The sequence below is a fragment of the Aythya fuligula genome, chromosome 2, assembly GCF_009819795.1.
Source record: "Aythya fuligula isolate bAytFul2 chromosome 2, bAytFul2.pri, whole genome shotgun sequence".
Lineage (NCBI taxonomy): Eukaryota > Metazoa > Chordata > Aves > Anseriformes > Anatidae > Aythya > Aythya fuligula.
Window position 1 is genome coordinate 61,395,917 of NC_045560.1, and position 25,077 is coordinate 61,420,993.

At 38.6% G+C, this 25,077-nt stretch overlaps 1 protein-coding gene across 1 annotated transcript in view; it reads right to left on the bottom strand.

Annotated features, from left to right (window-relative positions):
* Positions 1 to 25,077, bottom strand: part of PDE1C (phosphodiesterase 1C) — a 308,560-nt gene that overhangs the window by 249,311 nt on the left and 34,172 nt on the right. The window contains exon 3 of the mRNA XM_032181068.1: positions 18,900 to 19,071. Coding sequence (XP_032036959.1) covers positions 18,900 to 19,071 — 172 coding nt within the window. The remainder of the gene's footprint in view (positions 1 to 18,899; positions 19,072 to 25,077) is intronic.

A 25,077-nucleotide genomic window follows, 5' to 3' on the forward strand; every position in this document is an offset into this window, starting at 1 on the left:
CATTTTCTACATAGTTTTATTGTTTTGCATCATTTGCAGAAATTCCCCTGGTGAATATGGTAATCCCAAAACACCATCCCTCTATGCTACATTCATCCACATTAGTTATGTTACTGCATTATAAACTACTGGCTTATTCATACAGGCAGTAAAGACAAATTAGGTAGTTTGTGTACTAGCACTTTATCAGTCCTGTCTTTGACACACCACCCCAGACCAGTTACAGAACCATGGCATTTGATGTAAGATTCTAAGAGACATGAGAAGACAAGCAATGCAGAAAGCACCATTAAAGGTACTTTATTGCTTTGCCAGCAAATTATGTGCCTCGCTGCCTCTGGACAGGGCTTGGGGAGCTGCTTGGGCCGGCAGAGAACCTCAAAAGAAGGAGAGATTTTTTTTTGGCTGCTTTAACTGCCACTTTGTCCTGAAGCCAAGACCTGCAGCACAGTGATCTCTGACACTAAATAAAACCAACAATGAATGACTATTAAGGCTGTTTCCCACAGAAGCCTCACTTGCTCTGGGCAAAACTGCAGGCATTCTGTTTAAGGGAGAAGTCTTTTTAAGCTGTCAGTTCAGCAACAAAACTGCCATGAAGGAGAAAAAAAAAAAAAAAAAAGACAAATTTCTTGATGCAGCTCAAAAAAGGGAAAGCTGTACTGACTCAAAGCAAACCCAGGTAGGTGCTATAAGTTAGGTTTGCTTTTACCCTTCAGTAAAATCAGATAACAGAATATGACTTTTTATCACTGATATGCATCTACTCCTAACTCAGTGGAGGAAGTGATATTTGGTTTAAGAATTATTTGTTCTCAAATTTAAATTATATTTTTCAAAACAGAGAATTTTAAGACATAACCCTGCCACCAAGACATATCTGTTTGCCCTCTGTATCCAATCTAAAAATAACCTTTATTGAAAAGATCAGAAATTACTCACTGACATTTGACTGTCTGTTAAAACTGGGAGCCTACCACAGCCATATCACAGCACTCTATTGCCATCTCACCATTTCTATAGCTAAATATGACATTTAGCTATAGCTATTTAGCTATAGAACATTTATACAACATTTGAGTAAATAGTAACATTATTTACTCTCCATTAAGAGGCAGAAATAATGCAGCAGGTAGATGCAAGTTTTTGTCCACTACTTCTGCAGTTACTCATTCTGTATATCTAATCCACATATTATGTATTTTAGTAGATGAAATGAGATGAATTTATCAAAATTGGAATGATTCATCTGAGCAATGTTTTTCCCTCCCACAACTCTGATTTTTTTCAAACCTCATATAATATTCAATTCTGCTGGATCACCTTATTAGCACACAGTTATTAATAGCAGACTCGGAAAACTCCTCACTCCTCAGTTAATAGTGCTCCACAGAGCACCCCATACTTAAAAGGTCTTAGGATGACTATGGAAACTTTCTGTTACAGGAACTGGAAATCTTGAAAAATACCTTAACAAGGCCAAAAATTTACTCCAGAATTGCCAAAAAGATTTCTTGAAGTTTGTTAAAACAACAACAACAAAATTAAGTTGTCCTTGTTGGACCAAATGTTACATGAATTGGAAACAGCTTCTGTCAAACTTCTCCTTGCTTTGTTTGCCTGTCACTCTTAGATTTCAACAACTGAGTTACATTTGTGCACAGATTTTTGAGTTTAAAATTTCATTCAAATGCAGAAAAATCTTAAAAGCCAAAATTATCTCTACTTTCAATATAGGAAGAAGAAGCTCTGCTGTCCAGAATACCGTTGACCACAGCCTTCACTTCTAACTTGAAGAACGGCCAAGTCCAGATCACTGAAGCTGAGACAAGCACGCTGAATTTGTTTCACAGTATGACAAAAAGTCAGTGTAGTAAAGTCAAGCACATGCTAATTAACTTTTTTACATATATGACATCACTTCCCACAAGGATGAATCAGCTCAGCAGCAATCTCATACAGGTGGCAGAATATAACGGAGTAATACCTAGTAAAACCTTGCAAAATCCACAAATATGTATATCTGTAACAAGTGGTTTGTATTTCTGTTTCACAAATGATGAGAGATTCTGACACCCAACTATTGGATAGGTGAGCTGGTGGCTGGATATATTACACCACTCACACCAGTAGGGCTCTTCTCTTACCCAAGAACACAAAATTCAGATTGCTTGGGCTACTGTGCTACAGCAAGACTACTTCCAAGAAATGAAATAAGAAAAGGGTTGGCAATTTAATGCTGAATCAAAAAAAATGCCATCTGTTAAATACAAACTGACAGGACTTAATTATTTATGTCTCCATCTTGTTCACTGACCTTTTCCTTGCTTTTTTCATTAAAATGTGTAAGGAGTTTTGGGAAGGGTTCAGAGAGGATTACTTTAAGTGTAGTGAAGGCTGTGTCCTGTGTCAGAAGCTTAAAATAAACAACAACAACAACAAAAAGGGGCAAACGGAAAGAATGACAACTGCAAATCTGCAGTCACGTAAATGATCACCAGATGCTGTTTGACAGCTTAACATGGTCAGTAAAGCAATCACAATATGCCTGCTTCTGCCATGATGTGGGGCAAATGAGAACCACAACCAGTCAGGTGCCATGGGCAAGCCTGCACTTCTGCACAAAACTGAAGTGTAATGGAAACAGGCTGAAAAAGGGAAATGTCGAGAATAACAGTGTGGAAAGATAACCCCTCTGACTTGTTTTAGGTGGAAGTGAAGGAGGACAGCAGTGGATACCATGTTCCTGATTTCCTGCTGCTGAGTGTCTTAACATGCCAATAACATGCCCTCCGCACAGGTGAGCTAGAAATGGAAAGCTGCACACATCAGTTACTGATTTCAATTAAATAGATACCAGCAAGTTAATAAACCAGCCTTTGAACTGTTGCTGCTTCTGTGGCTATACAAGGTCAGAGACTCTGCCCCTGAATTTATTTTCATCTACAGGCTTGGAGCCTATTTGACTCTCACTTCAAGTTATTCCTGATTTAACTCTGGAACTGCACAACAGGAAAACACAAACAGTCCCCTTAGATCTCCGTGCCCATGGTTACTTCCATCTAATGATAAAAAGGATAGTCACAGTGTGTGTTTTTAGGGTTTTATCTGTCACTTGACAACATTTCCACTTACCCACTGGTCAGATAAACACTAAAATTAGACACCATGTAGAGGTCTGGCTTATCAGAGCTATCACTCCTCTGTCATTGCGTCCTCTTGTCCACAGCTTTTGTAGAGCTGTGGCAGAACAGTCTGCATTTATCTCCAGCTGCATATACATAATGTGCAGCTACACTCAGCAGCTAGTCACAGACATGTGGCAGATGAAAGAGAAGCTGGGCATGACCTTCAGCGTCAAAATCAACCACCTCCATGCTCCGAGCAGCACAGCAGCTCGCCTCCCTTTGCAAGCCAGGGCAGAGGCAAGGAAATGCACTGCCTCTTGCCATGGATGTCACCCTGACACCCTCATTGGTTTTAGTAGGGATTCTCCTGTAGGAGAATGAACTACTCATATCAAAATGATAATGAAAACAAAACAAATGAAACAAGTTCCTGTATTCCACAATACAGTGAAAAATTTGTGCTTGTTGTTTTGGTGTTTTCAGGGTTTTTTCAGGTTTTTTGTTTTGTTTTTTAGTGGTGGTGGGCTTTTTTGTTTTGTGTGATTTTTTTGTTGTTGCTTGTTTGTGTTTTTCTGTTTGTTTGTTTTGTTTTGTTGTTTGTTTGTTTGTTTTTCCTCTTCCCCTTCTTTTATCTTAATAATCAAGCTAGGGCTTTTTTGCATATCCTCAGAATTGAACACAACATATCCATTTCCTCACTGGACCTGTTTATGACAAATTTTACTGCTAGTACTTAATGCTTCTTCTAGTGCCAAGTTTTGTCACTCATTATGTTTTCAGGCTTCCCACCTGACTGAGGTGCTGCAGTGTGTTCATAGGTTCCACCTGTGATGCCTATGATATTGCCTTGGAAGGAGAAAAATTTCCACTTGCTGAGAATAGGGAGGAAAGCAGACTTAAGTCTCTGACAGGCCAGCAATCCTCTTTTTCTAACATAGTGGAAAAAGCAAGTTCTGAGTACCACACACCATGCTTTTCCAAGATATACCATCTTTTTCAGGCTTTCATCTTTTTCAGGATTCTCACAGAGAGAGCATGTGAAAAGGGAAGAGAACGCAGGGGTTTGAGTTATCCTGCAGGACCATCAGGATCTCTGAGCAGGATCCAGGCCTGATATTAAAAAAAGGGCCTGGGGTTCCTCCTGCCCACATAGACACACATACAGAGCATCATCCATTCACTTTCATTCCTTATGTTCCCTTTCACTGCATTCCCATTTTTGCTGTTACACATTGAGTATCCTGAGGAGAGTGTTGTAAGGAAGGTTTCCCTCCCCACACCCCCCACACCCCCCCATCAGGCTGTTTTTCAGTGCGGACTTTTCTTTTTATTTTTTAAACAGTGACATTGATTTAATCAGCAATTTTTTATCTAATGTTGTTAGATCTCTTATTAACATTATTAATACCTTTTTAGAGGCATCAAAAAAATCCACATAAAAACGTTTTAAAGTTGAAAAACAGTAGCTATATAAAAAAGTTCTAAAATCAACTACAAAATTTCAAATATTTACTTTTTCCCCTCAGAAATACAGCAAAATAACGGTGATTTTCATTGCAATTTAATTTAACTGAAGTCTATTTTCTACCCTGTAAAATAGGAAACAAGTACAGCATTATTCTCAATGTTCACAAGCTACTTTTAATTAGCTGTATTTCTATATTAAGTTTAGCTATGAGATCTTTGCATGCTTCTAAATATACAGCTGGGTTATTTAACTTTATAGTCTGTGCTGATGAGCATAGCAAGACTTTTTTAAGTTTTATTTTAATAAGATATGACCGAGACTATTAATGCTGAAAAGAGTAACTTTCAGTAAGCATATATAAAATGAACCCAGCAATCCTCTCTAACTGCCCATTACTTATATAGAGACTACCTTGCCAAAGCTACTTTGCACGCTAAGCTGACTGTATATCCACACTGCCTGGGCTGCAGCAAGGCGCCTGTGTTCAACAAGCCATACAAATTTGAAGATATTAGTTAACTGAAGCACTCTCCAGGCTGTACTTATGTGTAAGTTGGATGCATCTTCTGGATCAAACCACCTGCAACATTGCTAGTCAATGTACACTTGGCAAAGAGGCACAGTCCAAAACACTGCATTGACATGTCAAGGTGAGCATGATGCTGTAACCAGTATGACCCTGAAAATTAGATGCAACAATACCGCGCAGTAGAGTTGTGATGCCATCCCAACATGGACACCAGGCAGTTGTTGATCAGATAACTGCTACTGGGCTTGACAAGACTACAGTAACACCTGGAACATGACTGCTTACAAGTTTGGGCCATTTTGGGTCAGACGAAAGCCCTAAAACATGCAGAAATCACAGATTTAGATGTAGAGCTTAGGGATATGGTTTAGTGGAGGGCTGTTAGCGTTAGGTTGGAGGTTGGACTCGATGACCTTGAGGTCTCTTCCAACCTAGAAAATTCTGTAATTCTGTAATTCTGATTTGGTCAGTGACACTAACATAAATGAAGTGCTCGTGTCATTCACCCCAGAAAAATCATCAAGAGCTGCACAACCTGACACCATCCTCCAGCAGGTGCACAAACTGACATCATCCTCCTACACACACAATGGCAATCCCATGGACATTCCCAATCCAGCTGAGCATAGCTTTGTCAGAAAGCAACTGTTAATTGCTAAACTGAGTACAAGGCAGATGGCACACACCTGCATGCTCCGACAACTGTGTTGTGGCTACAGGAACAGGCTGGTGCCAAGCTAAGAAGGCCACAGGGTAATGTGAATTTGGTGCAGACAGAGGATGATGACCACCCTCTCCTGATGGATTGGGAAGCCCATCTCGGAGCTGGTGCTATTCCAGACTTTCTGACAGTTCATTTAGCCCACAGCCCAGTCCTGCAAATCCTATCCTACCAGGGGATGCTGGAGTCACTCAGCCAGAAACAACATGATGTGACAGACCTTGGTTCAGTAGGAATGGCAAAAATAGTGACATAAAATTGGCACAGGAGCTAGATCCCTGCATGTCAGCCAGCTGGCTATGCATGACCACAAGGAGATCACGTCAGCTCTCCTACCTGCAGCTCTGGGTTCCCCAAGTCCCTTAAAAAACAGCTGAACTATGCTGCCATTCCTTCTTGCTAGTAACATCACAATGAAATATATCTGCCACTTGTCATTAGAACACAGACTGTGAGGACACTGGGCAGAGCTGCTCATAAAGGTGGCAGTGAGGTGGCCCTTGGGTCTGCGTGGTTCGGGGAAGACAGATACGGCACAAATGCTATCAGAGACCTGGCAGACTGAAGTCAAGTACTGTGAACCTAGATGCAATGGTCTAGCCAGAGCAACAGCCAGGAGTGCATACCCTGAAAATTACACATACATAGCCCTAAAAGGCCAGCATTTCATCCCACGGTTCAATAAAGCCAGAATTTATCTTAATGTGGTTACATAGCAAACCTGTTTCTTCCACTCTCCCCAGAAAATCTCATTAAAAAAAAAAAAAAAAAAAAAAAAAAAAAAAAAGAGGCAGAGATGGTTGTTCACGTTATGTTTCAAATTCTGAGTGAAGCTATCTTTTGGTCCTTTGATTCTAGCACCTACTTCCCTTAAATTCTCCAGTGTATGAAGACACTCAAAACACAAACAGAGGCATGGTTGATTTCCAACTCTCTCTCCATCCAAAACACATTCAATTAGGTAGTGCTATTAACCTTGTGACATCTTAGTCACATTAGATGTATCCTAGTACACTTCCACTAAAATCAGAGACTCTAAAAATGCATGACAAAAACTGGCAGAGAACCTGTCCGCAAATCCAATCAATGCCATATGTGGACCAACAAAACAAAACTAAACAATCAACTAACAAACAAACTAAAAGAATGCCGGCTAACAAAAATAAGTATTTCACACATAGTTCCCAATACTGTCTGGGAAGAGACGAACATTTGAATTGAGATGACTTTACCTTTGACAAGACTAAAAAAGATAATTGTATTTTGGACATCCAATGGACAAATTCAGCAACTGGAAGTTTAAAGAAAGAGCGCAATCATTTTCTTTTCTATCATTTCATCTGACCTCTGTGGCAGAGGACATATATTAGAAAAATCTCCTGTGGAGTATCGTAGGCCAAGTTCTCTCCTGAAATCAGCATTAGTAGAGAGTACTGCTTAAAAATAGATAACACGTTAGTCTGGTAGCTCTGAGAACATAAATATTTAAACAATATATTTAAGACCAAAAGAAAACTTGGCAGCCCCCCCCCCCCCCAACCCCCCCCCCCCCCCCCCCCAAAAACAACAACAAAAAAAAAACCTAAAACAAAACAAAACAAAAAACACCTCTGCAGAGGCAACAAGCAGTAGCAGTAACCTCTGCTCCAGGCTTTGATTCAAGTCAGATCAAAGTGTTCAGCTGATCCTGGAAGTGAACTAAAGATTACTAATGCTACATGTACCCTAAGACCATTACCCAACTCACAATGAACCGACAAAAAAGTTTTCACCAGTTCTTTATGCATATTGCCTCTGTCATTCACACTTCCTTCCCCTTCACAAAGAAAATTTGTTCAGACAAAAGTAAATTACATTAGAGGATCTGTATCAGTATCTGATTTAGATGAATTTCTTCTTTTCTATCATCTATATGAGCTGTGAACTCAGTGTCACTTTATTTAGATGACTGGGAGATGAAGCTTGCTTTTTAATGAACTTCACTATGGAAGACTCAATTCACAAAATACAAAGTTTACATAGGAAAAAAAAAAAGTTCTAAAATGTTATTCTAATTCTTTTCAAACACAGATGGAGAAATTCTCCAGAGAAAAATCCCAGCTGTGAATCTGCATTGCAGACCTCTACTACATACTGACGTCAGAGGGAGTTCCATGCAGCAGATGTGTGCAGACTACACAACAAAAATCTGCAATGCAGATAAGCGATCCGCAATGCAGATTAGACACTAGGATTTTACTCAGGGCGATAACTCACCTTCACCCTTCCCACTATGGAATCACAAGAAGGCTGAGTCTAGAGGTCATCTAGACCAACCTCCCCCACTCAAAGCAGGGTCTACTACAGAGGGTTACCCAGGGCTGCCTCTAGTCATGTTTTGAATACCTCCAATGATGGAGACTCCACAATCTCTCTGGACAACCTGTACCAATCTTCAGTGTGTATACACCCTTCAGAGTATATGTATGTATGTATGTATGTATGTATGTATGTATGTATATATATATATAAAAGCTTTTTATTCTGTTTAAATTTTGTTTTCTTGTATTTCATTTTTTGCCCTCTGCCCCTTGTCCTGTCATTGGGCACTACTGAGAAGAGGCTGGCTCCTTCTCATGTATTCCCTCCTGTCGGGTATTTGTACTAAAAAGCTTTTCCCAAGCCTTCTCTCTTCCAGGATGATCATTACAGCATTCCTAGCATCCCTTTATACATCAGATACTCCAGTCTTTTAATCATCTTCTTGGTCCTTTCCTGGTCCTTTTCACTGCACTATATCCATGTATCTCTTGCAGCGGGGTGTCTTGATCTGGATACAGCACTCCAGTACTGAAAAGAGGGGATGCTTGACCTGCAGGCAGTGTTCTTCCTACTGTAGCCCAGGAGGCTGGTGGCCTTTCTTGCTGCAATAACACATGGCTGGCTCATGGTCTGACTTGGCATCCACCAGGACAGCAAGATTTTTTTCAGCAAAGCTTCTTCCCAGCCAGGTGGCCCCCTGCACGTACTGGTGCATGGGGATGTTCCTCTACAAGTGCAGGACTTGGTACTTCACTTCACTGAACTGCATGAAGTTCTTATCAGCCCAATTCTCCAGTCTGTTGACGTCCTTCTAGATGGCAGCACACCTATCTGATCTACCAAACATTCCACCAAGGTTTCTTTTCATTTGTGAACTTGCTGAGGGTACACTGTGCCCCATCATGTAGGTCATAGATGTTAAACAGCATAAATCATAGTGCTGTAAGCCGTAACACAGCCATGCTGGAAAAATGATCTTCAGAAAATACAGTGAATTGATTTGTAGTATTATAAACTTTTCATTAATTATTGTACAACTGTTTAAAAAAAAAAAAAAAAAAGAAAGAAAAAGAAATATAGAACAATAAATCTGAGGTTAACCTCAAGTCAGAAAAAAAAAAAAAAAAGTTTATTGAAGAATAACATGGCTGGCAGTACAAAACCAGGGATTCTGCTGATACCAGGGAGTAATTTGTGTAAAAAATGAGAGCAGTTTTGCTAGCACAAGAGCCAATATGTCAGAATAATATAATTATTGAGAATATATAATGAATTACAAGGATAAACATGCTAAGTACAATTTGTTTCTGAGAACCAATACAATGGACAAATAACTAAACCTCAAGCAACACACTAAAAATCTACATTTCAGGTCATTCCCTGCCAAAACCTTTCTACTCACAAAATGTTTTGGCTACATTAAAGTCAAATAGCAGCAGAGCAAACATGTAAATTGTTAAAGGGTGTAACAATTTCAAGTCTGTAAGCTTCACAGTTTTTGTGAAACGTCTTTTTTGTGAACATTCTTTACTCAGGAAATTTGCTGCCTCCAGCCCATGCCACTCTAATTAATATTATTTGATAGCACTGCTAATGATTAAACAAAATCACTCTGCCAAGTTCATCAGATTTATAACATGAATCAAAAACTATGCAAATTTCAGTTTATGAGTATAGTTTTGAAATATAAAACTACATACTCAGCTGCAGTAAATCAGTAAAAGTCCACTGAAGTCAATCGAGTTTTATGCCAATTCACACTAAATTTGGCTCACAGTATTTACACTTCTACACTTTTTTTTTTTTTTTTTTTTTTACTCAAGTACTGCTGATATAGCAGGTAATTATATTATGAGCAACTTTAAAACGATTCACGGGAAGTGAAGAAGCCCTCCAAACGAGGTACAGCGCCAGAAGAAGAATCCAATTTTCTCAACATCACATCTTCAGGATGGATATTACTTTATTATGAATAATAAACTTATGTTCAGAATTAGGGCAGACTTAATTAAAACTGCTACAAGAACCTAGTAGGATAACAAACCATCTCAATTCAGGACAAAATACTATTGATGACAATCATATGACAAAATTGATCTTGAGGTGCAAAGTACTGAGAATAGAAATGTTATCTCAATCTTAAAAGCTGCAACTGCAAATGCTCTAACTGTTCTAAATGATGCTTGCATGCACCATTTAGAAAGAAGGAAAATAAACTTCTGATAGTTTTCCTTTTTCCAGTGTTACTTAAACCACTTAGTGGTCTGGCCTTTTTCAGCTGAGATGGGAGAAAATTTGCTCCGACAAGGAGCCGTAGTAAACTAAGTGCTCACATAAAAGAAGATGCATGTACAACAGAAGGAATCTCAGGGAACAAATGAGTACCCAAAACCCGTATTCTCAGGGCAATTTCCACATCTGAAATGAAGGCCTTTTGACCAAAAGAACATAGAAAAAAAGATTCTATCACAGCAAGATCAGCACTGATATCACAAATTTAGAATACAGACCTGGTTTCAAGACAACTTCAGTCAATTTGTAAAGTTTAGATCAATTTATAAAGTTCAGATGGAAACCAAGTAACACATGATAGTTTTAGCAGTCTTGCCGTGAACACTTCTGTAGCTTCAGATCCAAAAATTATTGGAACTAAAAATAAATGTCCCAATCTGCAAACTACAGACACCGAGGCTCTGACATCAGCAAGTGCTGAGTACTCAGATGGATAGTGCGATAATTTCCAAATGAGACCTTTCTATTACATAAAGTAGTTTCTAGAAATTGCCAGCAGGCAGCTTAACATGCAAATACCAGATAAAGAACAGCCATTAGAAAGTTATGTGGGTAAAGAGTGTTGACAGTTTGCAGCAGCTTCACTTACCTAGATGTTGCTAATATGTCTGCAAAATCGCTGGCAGGCCAGGTTGTGAATTTGTAGCAAAAGAATTTGGGGCAAAATATGGCAGTTACCAAAAATAATTTTGCATGGAGTAATAACTGACAGGATAAAACCTTCATAAGAAACCACTGAATCAAAAAGTGAGAAACAGAGTAGGGGGTGATAACAGGTGACTCCAAGAAACAAGAGCAACCCCTAGTCTGGCATTAATAGCATTCCTCTGGAGGGATGACACCCGCAACAGGTATGGGTATTTCCAGTATTTCCCAGATAGATATTTAGCATAGATTCTTTCTTGTGTTTCATCAAAGTCTGAAACTTATATTTCAATAGGTAAATTGCTAGTATTTTCCCTATGCAGGATACAGTTCTCTCTCCAGATCTGATCGTCATACTCAATTAACTGGAGTTAAAGTATCCCCTTTTTTTCTCCTTCAATGCTTTTCACATTAAGAAGAAATGCCTTCAAAGCTTTTCACATTGAGAAGAAATGCAGGACATTAGTAGAGATTAAGCTTTTATCCAATAGCTTTAAGATTATTCTGGGCAATTTCATAATTGATGTTGTTATTCACTTCAAAATATTCCTGAATTTTTACTTACAAGTTTTGTGGTCTCAAAACAAAGCCAAATCTGTCCATTACTGGATTGAATATGGAGGGTGTTTCACCACCTCCTTTAGAAAAACATCACAGTACAACACACCATTCAACTTCATTGCTGTCAGCCAGGCATTTAAAAGCAGGGGAAACCGTACAGGAATTTCCTTTAAATGTTTTTTTACGTTTCTGTTTACCCAAATTATAGAACTTAAGATAACACTTCAGCAAATGATTAGTCAAAGACTTATCTCTGTTCATCACACACTGACTGTCAAGAGTAAGAAAGCCACTATCCCATTTTCTCATTGGGAATGAGACATATACTGACTTAGCAAACAGTCCTAGGGCAGAAGCAGGGCAAAAAGCAAGTATTGCTGGCTTTTGCCAGTGATTCAAACCTCCCCTTGCCAACAAGCCACCCAACAGCCTTCCAGAAATAAGCATGTTTAAATTCCACTTGTTTTCAACTGTTGTTTGTAACTGTTGTTGTTTGTATGTTTGTTTTCCCCCAATAAATTCATTTATTTACATAAGTACCTTTGGAAGGAAAGCTTTCAGTGGTGATAAAACTTTAGGATACGGTTTCATGCTTGGTTGAGGCTGATCTGAAGCCAGGCTATTGCCGATAGTGGCAGTCCTGTTCTCTGAACTGAATTATTCCTGCATTTATTTGTAGCCAAACAATCACTATAAAACAGGAAGGAGGGACATGCTGCCAGCCACAGGGGGAGAAACAGCTCTTGGGCTGGCTTACACTAGTTGTGAAATCACATCCTAAATCCCACGTAGCCATCCTTGCCCCTTGTCACGTTATTTATAGCCCATTCCATTGGTCTCCACATGCAAGAATCAACAAGCAAGAAACTCCAAACAATTCATACAGCACCGTGACACTGCCCCCACTAATTTCACCTCCAGAAGCAGCCAGCTGTTTGCGAAGTCTTAATTTAATAACAGGATGAGCAACTTGTGGCCCACAGGAAGTGTACAGACTACCAGAACAGTAAAACTTTACCAGAGCCCATGTCCCCTCCTCCCAAGTGCCCTTCAAGTACAGACCACAGGCTGGAAGAATAGGCCAGGTAGCCACCAGCCCTTTTCCAGTGCTATTTTTCCTGAAAGCCCAGCTCTCTTTCGTTAAGTGAAAGAGTCCATTAGATTCAGTTTGCATCCGGAAACCCCAGACCTCTGCACATGCACAGAAAGACTATGCCAGGTGTAACCCCAGAGCAGGAGGGAGGGAGTCATGGTACATAGATCACTTCATCTTCTAGAATAAGATACGTACTTTCATGAAATAGGAACTAAGTACCACTGAGATGCCTACCATACTGTTAAATGCAGGTGAATTTGATCAATAGCTTAAGAAGTAGTTAATGGGAAAGCTAATATAAGGACTAATATAAGGACTATAAGGATGTTGCAAGGCTGTGCAGGGACAAAATTAGAAAGGCCAAAGCTCATCTGGAGCTCAGAGTTTATTATAATACAAGATTCAGGTGATGTATGCCAAGTAGATATGCTAAGCCAGTCCTCCAAGTAGGACTGCTTTACTACCAGAACCTTGTTCATCCAAAGAACTGTAGCTCAAAGTCCTGTTCCCATTTTGGAAGTGGGTTTGTTCCCTACCTTTAGATCCTACAGCTGTGTTAGGACACCTACAGTGCATCTGAATTTCTCAACTTGGGCCTTTTGATGTATCTGATATTTACAGGGACAGAATAACTAGGCTTTGCTTGTCATCAATAATACATCTATCCTGTGAGGAACAAGACAACTATAATGTAAAAAAAAAAAAAAAAGAAAAAAAAAAGTCAATTTCTCTTTCAACTGTGTGAAAAAAATACCTTCCTCCTGGACCCATGTGGATATATGTGAAGGGAGAGAGAATGCAGCCTTTGAATGGTAACTAGTATAAATCTTTATCCTCTGATCATTCCCCCTCTGACTCATAAATCTCAATCTACCAAGAAATGAATGCATAGCTCTCTCAAAGCCTAACACACACCTAGAAAGAAGGCACAATTAAAAGAAGAGAGAAGAGATGAATGATGTGGGAGCCATTTCCTTAATGAACAGAGCACTTTTCACTTCCTATTCATCCTAGTGAGTATCAATAAATAACAGGAATAAGCAACAGGTTTGAATAGAACACAGATGAATTTAAATTTAATGCAAGTAAAGTGCCTTATAATAAGTCTGGATTGAGAAAAATGTTGAGAAGGGTGGTTTTCAGAGACACTGCTTACATTTTAATGGTTAGCAAGACCTGGATATGCTGTAGGTGGGTATAAAAAATAATGAGAGTGTTTTTCATGCTTCCAGCCTTGCACAGGATTTATTTTTTTTAACCAAGTTAAGGCAAGTGAGTCTTATCGCTCCTTTTTGTGTTTTGAAAACTAAAAAATATAAATACAAGAATAAAATCAAAATTAAAAAGCAGACAGTAAAGAAATACTGAGATCCAGACATGTATTTGTGGGACAGAAGAAAGAACTTTATTCTCCATCTGTGGTCATGGTCATGAGCTCTCCTACACAGCATTCACTCCCTCTCTGATTTTCAGGCCCCACATACAGCTTAGATAGCTGCAACCAAGCTTTGGTGCCACTCAGAGAGTCAAAACACAGCCAATGGAGGAGCCCCCAAGTCGTTCCTTTCCACCACATGACTGCAGGTGGGTTCTTGCTATGACTCAGAAAAAGTAGAGGAGAAGGAAGGCTCCTACCCCTATTCCCACTGATGCCACCTTTACCTAAGGGATTGAGCCTTGTGGTGCTGTGACTGAAATTTTCACCTTTGGAGCACAGCAGTAGCACCTCTATCCTGTGGAGCAACTAGCCAGTAGCTGACAGGAGCAAGAGTTAACATCACCCACAAATAAGCCAGAAGTACAAGAAGATTAGCTGCCAACGTGATTTAAGATTCTCAAGTCAGAACAGAAGCAGATAAGGAAAGCAAAGCAAATTGTCCTTGGAAAGATAAAGTTTGGATCTGATGAAGAAAACACAGCTACCAAGGTAGGCAAGGTACCGAGTCAAAATGAAAGCAGGAAATATTTTGAAAGGTGATAAAAATTAAGAACCCATGCAAGCACTGGGCTCAAAAGTATTCTCATCTTGAAGGAACTGAATCTCCCACTCTGGTTCCCAGGACATATGGCCTATCAAATGGTGAGACCTTTGTAATAGAAAATACATATCACACCTCCTAGTTCATTTCATCTACATAGGTATTTAGTGAGGCTTGTCTGATGTAGGGTGGATGGTTTTAGTCTCACATCCCGATTTATCACTCCAGAAAACACTCCCGCCTGGAGTCCCCACCAGATGGACAGATCTGGCTGGATTAGTCTGCAGTTACAGAACAATGTTAGCTGTCTCAAAGATGCTGGACCAGGATGGTGGGCTGCACTGAACCTTTTGTCTTAGAAGAGCAACTCCAGTTCTTCCCTTGACCTTCCCATCACCCTGTACTGCAGGAACTCTCCTGCCATAAGATCCAGCATGGTTCTTAACGTTGCCACTACTCCATAAGCACCGTCACAGTCATGCCCCAGTGCAGTGTCCCTGATCTCCAGACTCAAAATAATGCTGTCTCTCCTGTACACCAAAACCAAATGAACTAAGAAGAATCATGACAACTTGGGCCCATCAAATTTTCAGCCTGGAGTATCACTCCCTTGGTGACTTGGTTCAATCCAGGTAGCAGCCTGGGGACAAATGCAGCAGTTTCTATTCTATTATATATATATAATAATATACAATATATAATAATTATTATATATATATATATATATAATATTATTATGTGTATAATATTTCTATTATATATATTGTATTCTCAATAGAAAAACACTTTCATAAACTTCCAGGTTGTATTTGGAGAACAGCACCCAGACCTGTCTCGTTTCTCTGCTCCCCATGATGGATGCTGGCCCAGCATTACCAAAGCACTTTCTTGGGGGGTGCTGCCAGGGAGCAGGGCACAGAAGCTAAATCAAGCTGTGAAGTTACCACATGGTCACTTCTAGGGTTCATTAATTAAGCAACATTAAGTCTACCAATACCAACCTCAACACTGGTCATTGCTGGAACCTAGCAGATCAAGAAGCAGATCTAGGAGAGAGTTTCTGAGTCACAAGCTCCAGCATCAGTAACTGCTGGCATCTCCAGGCAACATTCAGATCCCAGCAGCCTTGACAAAGGCACAGGTCCACCATCTAATAGCCCTGGGCATCAATCCACAGCCAATGATTTTACATATATAAATGCTGATACATGCACAGCTATTTAAAAAGAAAATATTCACAGAAATTGTGAAGTATGAGCCAAGCTAATCATTTATACATGTAATTGTTTGCTTTTTTTTTTTTTTTTTTTAATTCTCAGAAGGGGATAATCCTACATTCTCCATGTTTCCACCATATTTTAATTAGCATCTCCTCTGTTTTTACTAGAGGAAAGGAGTAAATACCAGTAAGAATGGATTTTAGAATCCATAATTTAAGCACTGCAGTAGTATAACTTGAAAAGGCATAAAATTACTTATGACTAGTTGCTCAACACAGTACTGCAAACAAGGTACTGCAGACTCTTGCAATTCTCTCTTTAGAGAGGTCCTTAATCTTGTTTAGACCAATCTCTTGAGTTTGTTCTTGGTATCGTCAGAAAGGAGGCATTAAAAAATGTAGAAGAAACAAGACCATCAGAACAGATTTTGATTAAGGAGAGATCATGCACTATACTGATTTGGGGTGTAGAGAAGGGGTTGGTTTGGTTTTGGTTTTGTTTGTTTTGCTTTATATCGTAAAGATGGTTTACTACTGCAGGAAAAGTAGGACTAGAAAGATTGAACTAATCACATTTCTCCTTTTATGTTTAAATGCATTTCAATCTCATATCTGGATGATGAACAAAATCAAATATAAATCTCCTAATTTTCCAAGCTACAGAACAATAAGTACTGCACAGTAGAAAACAAGATCTAATACCAGGGGTGGCAACTGGGATTTCATACTGATTACATGTATTCACATAAAAAGAGATGCAATCACAAGGAAGCGTGACTCATTTGACACTGGAGAGACATTTTCTTTTTAACTATGCATGAAAGGGATAGTACTGCCATATACTGCTCTAACAGCAGTGAATCAGAAGTAGTTGCTGAATTTCATGGTTTCTAGCAGTCACATTAGAAAACAGGGTCTGGTCTTTCCTGCCATGAATTCAGTTCATACGATCACAACCTTGCCCTCCATTGACCCCAGGATTCAACCACCAGATTAGTAATTAGGACACTCTGGACTTGAAAACTTTTTAAGCACATTTCATTCCTTAAAATGCAATGGGTTATCTAGGTCTTCCGCGTGTGTCTAGAAAACAAGATATAAGGGAAGCCTGTAACTGGCAGACAATCACTGGCACCCACATGTACCAATTACACTCTGTCAAAGATGTACTTGAAGATCATTACCCACAGAAAACTCTGATGAATCAAGTATGTAAATCATGCAAAAAAAATGCTACTGCTTCCTAAATCCCAGCTTACACCATAGTACCAACAAGATCCCAAAGCGAATAAAAACACAAAAGTGTTTTTATTTTCTTGTGCCTTCAGACAGTAACTGCAAAGTACTCTTATCTTCAGCTCCTGTGCATTGCTTAGACAGACAGGACTACTTTTCTTTGTAAAGCTAGACAATTTTCTTCATAACAATTTACTTCATAACAACCATCTGTTTGGATTTCCTTCTATAAAAGTCTAAACAATGCCACATTGTACAGTAATTTTTATACAGATGAAATGCAAAGGTTCTCTAATGTTTCTAAAGCCATTTACACTACATTAGCAAAACTATTTTGCTAAATTACATTTTCCAATTCATCAGTCCTTATTATGCTATTTACAAGCTCACTTCTTCCAAGAGTCACCCCTACACAGATAATCAAATCATACCATTTGAAATGCTGTGACATTATTTTGTCATATAAAATGGTTGGAATTATCTTGATGACGGCAACGTAAGGATTGCTGCTGCCCAGAATTTGTTATGAGAAATGAAAGCTAAAAAGAGCACTTGAACTAGATTTCAAATACCAGAATCAAAAAGTGTTTAAAAGTCATTAAATATCACAGGTCATTATAAAACGAGGATACAGGTTCTGGAACATTTGTCCTGAATCATTTCAATAGAAATATTAAGGAACTATATTAAGGGCTATAAGATTACAGGATTTATATAACCTGACATAAACTGACTTGATGGTTGTGGTTTTTTTTTTTAACATAAAACACTATAAACAAGATATCAAATTACTACCTAATATAATAAATATAATAACTTAATAAATAAATACCTTCAAAATAATGTTTATATGAAGTCTGAAATAAGTTTGACAGACTGAGGTATAAGAAAAATACTTCAGCACAGAAAAATTTATCCAAAGCAAAAATCACTTTTTGCTTTCACACATGTCGATTATAAAAGAAAACTAGAACACAGGTTGTTTTTTTTCAACATAAAAAAAAGAAAAAAAAAAAAAAAAAACAACAACTCCAAAAGCAGTTGGAAAAATCAAAATCTGCCACAAACTTTTTTCTGGGCACACCAATTTTCATGTTTTCGTCAAAGATCCACCACATGCACATAGCTTCTCCATTTTACTTTATTTTGTGAAAATTATTTTCAGAAAACATGTCAAGAAACATCTGACAACTATACATCCACATGATTAAATGAGAAGAAAACCCAGCAATTGATATATCTCATACTTTACAACAGCAGCAATTGCTTGCTTGCAAGCCCCTACCTAGCATCCTTCTCCTGGACAAAATAAATTAATGCTAGACAGTTCTCAAGACATTACATCAACAGAAAGGTTTGACACTCCCTTGCATCAGTAAAGTACATCATCTGACCTAAAGTACAAGCTTTCATCACTAAAGCACTTTCAAATGAAGCAATATCAATCTTCAAAGACATTTCCATATAATGAGCTGCCTTTGTTGACCATTTTCAGTAATTACAGTATTTGTATCTTTCTTTTCCATAATACTTTAAGACGGCTGAGAAAAAGAGATGTGTCCAGTCAGTATTATTTATGGACCTCTTTTTTCACTCCTGATCCATACAAAGCTAAGCAGCATTGCAGAATCTTTAAGTATTGATTTCTCCCACCAAAATCACACTATAGACAACCTTAGAAATATCCTCTCAACCATAAACAAAGTAAACTCATATCATCAGACCTGAAAGATGTTTTCACCAATGCCTCAGGACTGTCCACTGGTGGTAGCTCATCTGCTAAGATTTCCTCAGGAGGTCTCGGGTCACTGATGATGGTGGGCTTTGGCCTTTCCTTGAGGTTGCCAGTCAGCCCACCAATAATGGTGTTCCACAAACAGTTTTGTGATTTAGATCCTGCAGAAACAGAGAGAGAAGGAAAATGAACTCTTAGACCAGTAATTCAACAGTCTAGAAAACAAAGATATCTTTCTCTGCTATCTTTCTCCCTTTGCATCATCAGATTTTGGGATTATGCCTGAAAACCTGAAATAAAGCTCAAAGTGCACTAACATTTGGTCATTTTAAAATACAAGACTGTAATGCCTCTGCACTGGTTTTGGCTGGGATAGAGTCAGTTTTCTTCATAGCAACTCACATGGTACTATGTTTTGGATTTGTGACCAAAACAGCATTGATAACACAGACATCTTAGTTGTTGCTGAGCTGTACTTAGAGGGCGTCAAGGTCTTTTATGCTTCTTCACACTGCTCCACCAGTAAGTGGGCTAAGGGTGCACAAGAAGCTGGGAAGGATCACAGCCACAAAATCTGACCCAGGCTGACCAAAGGGATATTCCATACCACACGATGTCCTGTTCAGCAATAAAAGATGAGGGGAAGGAATAAGAAATGATGGATATTTGGAGGTGCAGTGTTTGTCTTCGCAAGTAACTGTTACACATGACAAAGCCCTCCTTTCCTGGAAATAGCTTAACACCTGACTTGCCCGTGAAAAGTCATGAGTGAATTCCATATTTCGCTTTGCTGGTTTTTGCTTGCTTTGTGCAGTTTTTGCTTTACCTAATAAACCCTGTCTCAACCCACAAGCTTTCTCACTTCTATCTCTCCCATCCCACTGGCAGGGAGTGAGCTGTGTGGGGCTTTGCTGCCTACCAGAGTCAAGACACAACAACCACCCATAACAAGATCTGGTTGCAGACCAAGAAGCTTTCATGTGTCAACAAAAAAGCTTCCTCTTCGCATTATATTTGAATTAGAGCTTAGCATGTATTGTCATTGCAATATTTAAATGAAAGAAAAAAAAAAGTACCAAATAGATTCAAAATTAATTGTTGACTTTCATTGACTCAAGTTAATAATGGTTAAATTAAAGATTAAGTATATCACTGAAGGACTAGTACTAGAAAACATAATTGCTTTCTGTTGAAACTTCAGCTTTTTTCAATAGACATTCAAATGCCAAAATATTGCTATGGATGTTCTTTTTACATTTATTTAGAAGTGTCACCAGGTGCCTTGTGCTTGTCATTCACAAAATCCATTCTTGTCTAGAAATGTAGTTCCACTGACAAAGTACAATTAGCACCCTTCAGTCAGATCTCTCTTCCCTGCCTTTCAAGAAGAGTATACACAACTTATATTTCATAAAATTTAAAAAAGCATATTTCATATTTCCAAAAGTCTTCTGAATAAGTTAGGCACTTCTGAAAACCCCTGTGATATTGCCATACAGACCACCTGTATCATAGTCTAACTTTAAAGCATTATAGAATATATATGGGCAAGTTAGCAGCTTTCAAGAGCAGCTAAGTACTGAAATCCTGATTTCAGTTAACAGACTTCCCACAACAGAAGTGCCATGAGCATTAAGCTTACTGGATTCCAATGTAATAAGATGTACCAGCTCTTCTGGTAGTCCTTCTCTATGAACATTTTATATGCAAAACAAACAAACAAAATATTCTGACAAATGGAATATTTCAAAGTCAGCAACTAGCTTTAATAGAAGACTGTACAGATAACACTTTGAAATATTTTCCTGGCACTCATGCAACTGTCCAGCAGAGACAATTAAGCAGCAAATAATGGATCTAAAACACATGGATTAAGCCTAACTGTTGTTTGACACACATAGTACATGAGCAGAAACTGAAAAGTAGAGTTGTTATCCTATGTCTCCTGAGATTATATTACGAGAAAATACTGTTTGAAGTAGCAATATCTGCTGCAACAAATGGGTAGTGGCAGGCTTGGTTTGCTAGTTGTCTTACATGCCTTGTTCTCATACAGCCTAAATAGTGCAGACAGAAAAAAGGCAAGAATTCTCATTTATCTCTTCCATCCCCAAAAAAATTTCAAAACATTTCCCAGCTACTCAGGAAAACTTCATATCCGTGTGCTTCATTGCTCTTAATTGTCAGCAGCTATTTAATATGCAAGGACCGTATTTACCAAGATTTACAAGTAACCTTGATGTTCTGTGCTGAGTTGTGTCTAACAATAGCTAGAAAATTAATACTCACACCAGGTAGTCCAAAGCCAAGTAATTTATATGCAACAGCTGCAGAATTAAATGCAACATCAGTACATCTATATCATTCAAACATTTATATTATACTACTGTTTCTGTACTTTAAAGCACCACCCAAATTTCTCCACATTTCTTAGTTTTATTTGAATATTTAAGCATTTGTGTACCTATTTCATAAGTAGAAACATAAAGGATGCAGGAGTTCTAAATTATTTGACTGATCATCAGTGTTATAGCCAAAAGTAGTGCAACTCCCTATAGTATGTTGAGAGGACCATTCCTTTTGCAAAAGTATGGCACACATGGGCACAGTTGGAAACAGATTTTTAAGGCTCTGTTAAGCTAAGGTCAACAAAGACAAACAAGTTGTCATCCCACCATAAATGCTGCATACTAAGACAAAAAAATCAGAACATCAAGACTTGCAGAAAATAAATGTAGCATACTATTAAAAACATATCTTGTGGAAAAGAGGCTCTCAAGCCATATTTATAATTCTGAGTTTTTTTCCCTGCAATAACTCCAAAGATTCTGCCAAGTTTCCCCAACCTGAACCTTCTCTTTACTTTCACAGCTGTACCCTTTCTTTTATTCCACAAGCACTACAGCTTGTCAATTGCAGGAGAACTTGATGGATCTAGAAAAAGACATATTCATCTTTTCCTGCACTTACTAGATACAAGTAGCTTGAGGCACACACTACCACTGAAAACCAACAGTGACAGGTTAGAAAACTGCCATTGAAAGCCATACTGTCAATTTTTAATTTTTTGCTTTGCTTTAAATAACATCAGGGTAAGAAAAACAAGTACTTTTTGCAATACACATTGTTTTTCCCTACACTGTCTGTACATAGACCCACAGCCCTTTTCCTCCAGTGTGGATATTCATTTACATAGTTTTTCACTATAGTAAGATCTAGACTGTAGACCTAGCTATACACTTAGCTCTTCTGAAGATCACCATCAGCCAACATGAATTAACTAACCTCGTTAGAGTACTGAAATGCTACGTCCACCTGTCCTAACCAACATTCACAGCCTGCCCACAGTTTGCTCAGATGAAGTACATTCAAGCAAATGAGTGTTTTGCTCAACAGACCTGCTAAACCATACATCAGCCAGAAGCCTCCAGCTGCCTGAAATGCTGAAAGCCTTATGGACCTAAATCCCAACAGCTGCAACTATTCAAATACTGATGACACAATAGGACTCATAGCAAGACAATACAGTGAGATACCCACTATGAAGTAACTGTTTAAACTCAGTCTGCTGAATGAGCTGGAATTGGACATTTAAGAGAACAGGAGATTGGCTAGCTCTAGCATTGGAATGAGTAACACTTAACAACTCAATTTTAACTTCAAATCATTGTGGTAAGTGTAAACATTTGCAAAAATACTTCTCCTTCATTTTATTATACCCTGTCAAAGATAATTAGAGTTGAGCTAGAGGCAAAAGCAAAATAGATTGAAGTGTTATAATCTAAAATGCAGAATTCTGCTTAAACTATGTGGTACATTTGACACAGTAAGTGTTCAAATACTTTCATATACTCTGAAAATATTATTACACTACTAGTCTTCCTACACAGATACCATACAGCCAGCATTCCTACTGTCCTGCTCAACAGCAGCAACCTTTTTTTTTCTTGTTTGCTCCCAAAGTAAACCGGAAACAACAACATACACCAGAGAGCTGTGGGCAACAGGCACAGTGGACACAGCTTATCTGAATTTCTATAGGATATATTTGTCATTTGCTTTCATGCACAGAAAGATAGATAAAGGAAATAAGATCAGCCTAACTGCAATCCCACCGAAATCTGAGTTTTAGCATTGACCACAAATGGGCAGCTGCTACAGAGCAACAGCTGTCCTGTTCTCTGCTGTGAGGGTAAAGTTAGTAATTGCCTTTAAACTAGCCCTTCAAGTGGAAGGGTCAGTCCTAGAAAACATCCAGTCTCTGTTTTGTGAACCAGATGACAATGATAACAGTAATCATCTTCAAGTAATTTCTAACAGTAATAACTTCAGTTATTGCTTGACACCTTGTCCTCAAATACTGCCAATTTTTCTGTGATTCATCAGCCAGAATGTTTTTAATGTTTGGTCCGCATTTCACTGACTGTTTGATGAAAACATGGTATGGCAGGGTAGATTATAGTGCTCTCAGCACAGATTTTGGGATTACCCATTTAATTCAGCACATGCCAAAGATATTTCCTTCCTTTTCATAACAGTTCACATTCTACTTTTCCTTGCCATTTCCACGGAGTTATACCTTATCCTATTCATGACCACAGTCACCATCAATTGTACCTTATGATAAACTAGTTAGAATCATGGAATTATTTAGGTTGGAAAAGACCTCTAAGATCACCTAGTTCAACATTTAATCATCTAGTCCAACCTATAATTATATCATTATATCCTCAGTTTAATTGCATCATTATATCCTCAACCTGACTCCCAAATCACTAAATTAAAATCCTAATAGTGAAAGTCTGTTTAACAGTTTGAATTATCCCTTTCCATCCCTATACCAGGTCTCTGCTGCTACCTCCTAATGCAGTCTTTAATCTAAGTATTCACCTCTGCACTGTATTTCTATCAATGCCAGCCAGCCTGGGACCTTGATCTCACCTCCTCACTTAATCCCATGCAGCACCGTGTAATACAATGAGGCCTTACAAGGGGGTTTCCTTTGTCTTCGTTCATCTGACAGCATCCACCAGTCAGTTCTCTTCCATATAATGCGAGTCACCAGGACCTCTGCAAATAAGGCTTGGCTACCTGGTTGAGAGCTAAGATTAAAGCAGGAACACAACCTGGTTGTTCCTGCATCTAAGACCTACACCCTGCACACAATTATGAAAAATCACATTCTTACGAATGCCAAAATCTGAACTAGAATGCCAGCCGAGTTCAAAACACAGCATTATGTTTGATCTAGTCAGTCAATACTGCAGCATGAAGTCCTCGTAACTCAAATATCTGGGAATAAATGGTATTTGGACTGAATCTTCCAAGCCTAAAACTAGCATTTAGGAACCATAATGGACAAAAAGAGTGAAAAAGAACTTGAAAATACTGACATTTACATTGTTCTCCTTTGTGATGAACATTTTCAGCATTCAACCAGCCAGTAGTGATTGACAGAGCCCCTTTTTAAGCTTTGCAGTCTACAACATGAAGGAAAGTAAACCCCAAGTCAGGAATAAAGAATGCTAGTATAATTTTCTTAGTCCTGTTCAATCTGTTCCATCACCCTGTAAATCACTGCGTGACAGATTTTATAGCCACAGCAGTTTCTGCTGTGGCCTTCACTCTCCCCGCCTGTATGCTCGGAGCGCCATCATGTGACTGTGCCAAATAATGCACAGTAGATGTAAATCTTCCAATGTTTTAATCTGTATCACGTACAAATGATGATGGCAAATGCCCCCTTGTAATGATGAGGAGTTTTCCCTACTAAATGATCACAAAGCATTATGAAACTGCATAAGTTATGAACAGGATCTCCAATCTTCCTCTTCGATCCTATATTTTTTGTTACATTTGTTTTTAATGGTCCATATGGTCACATTAACGCTCACCTGGTGTTACGTTACCACATGCATCCCTTTGTTTTGTTCAAACCTGCAACACTCATTTCAAACCTCAAGCCATATCTTTAGCTCCCAACCCTGCCATGGGATGCAAAAAGCGATGAAGTATCATTGTGGTTTGAACACGTTTCCAGTATGCTATTTTTAAGGCTTAACCTAAGTCTTTGTAGCCCCTGTGGTCAACTTTAGCTGCCTTTGTGACATGTTTTTATAACCTTTTTTTTGCCTGAAACAGCTATATAGCCACAAAGCCTTCCACTC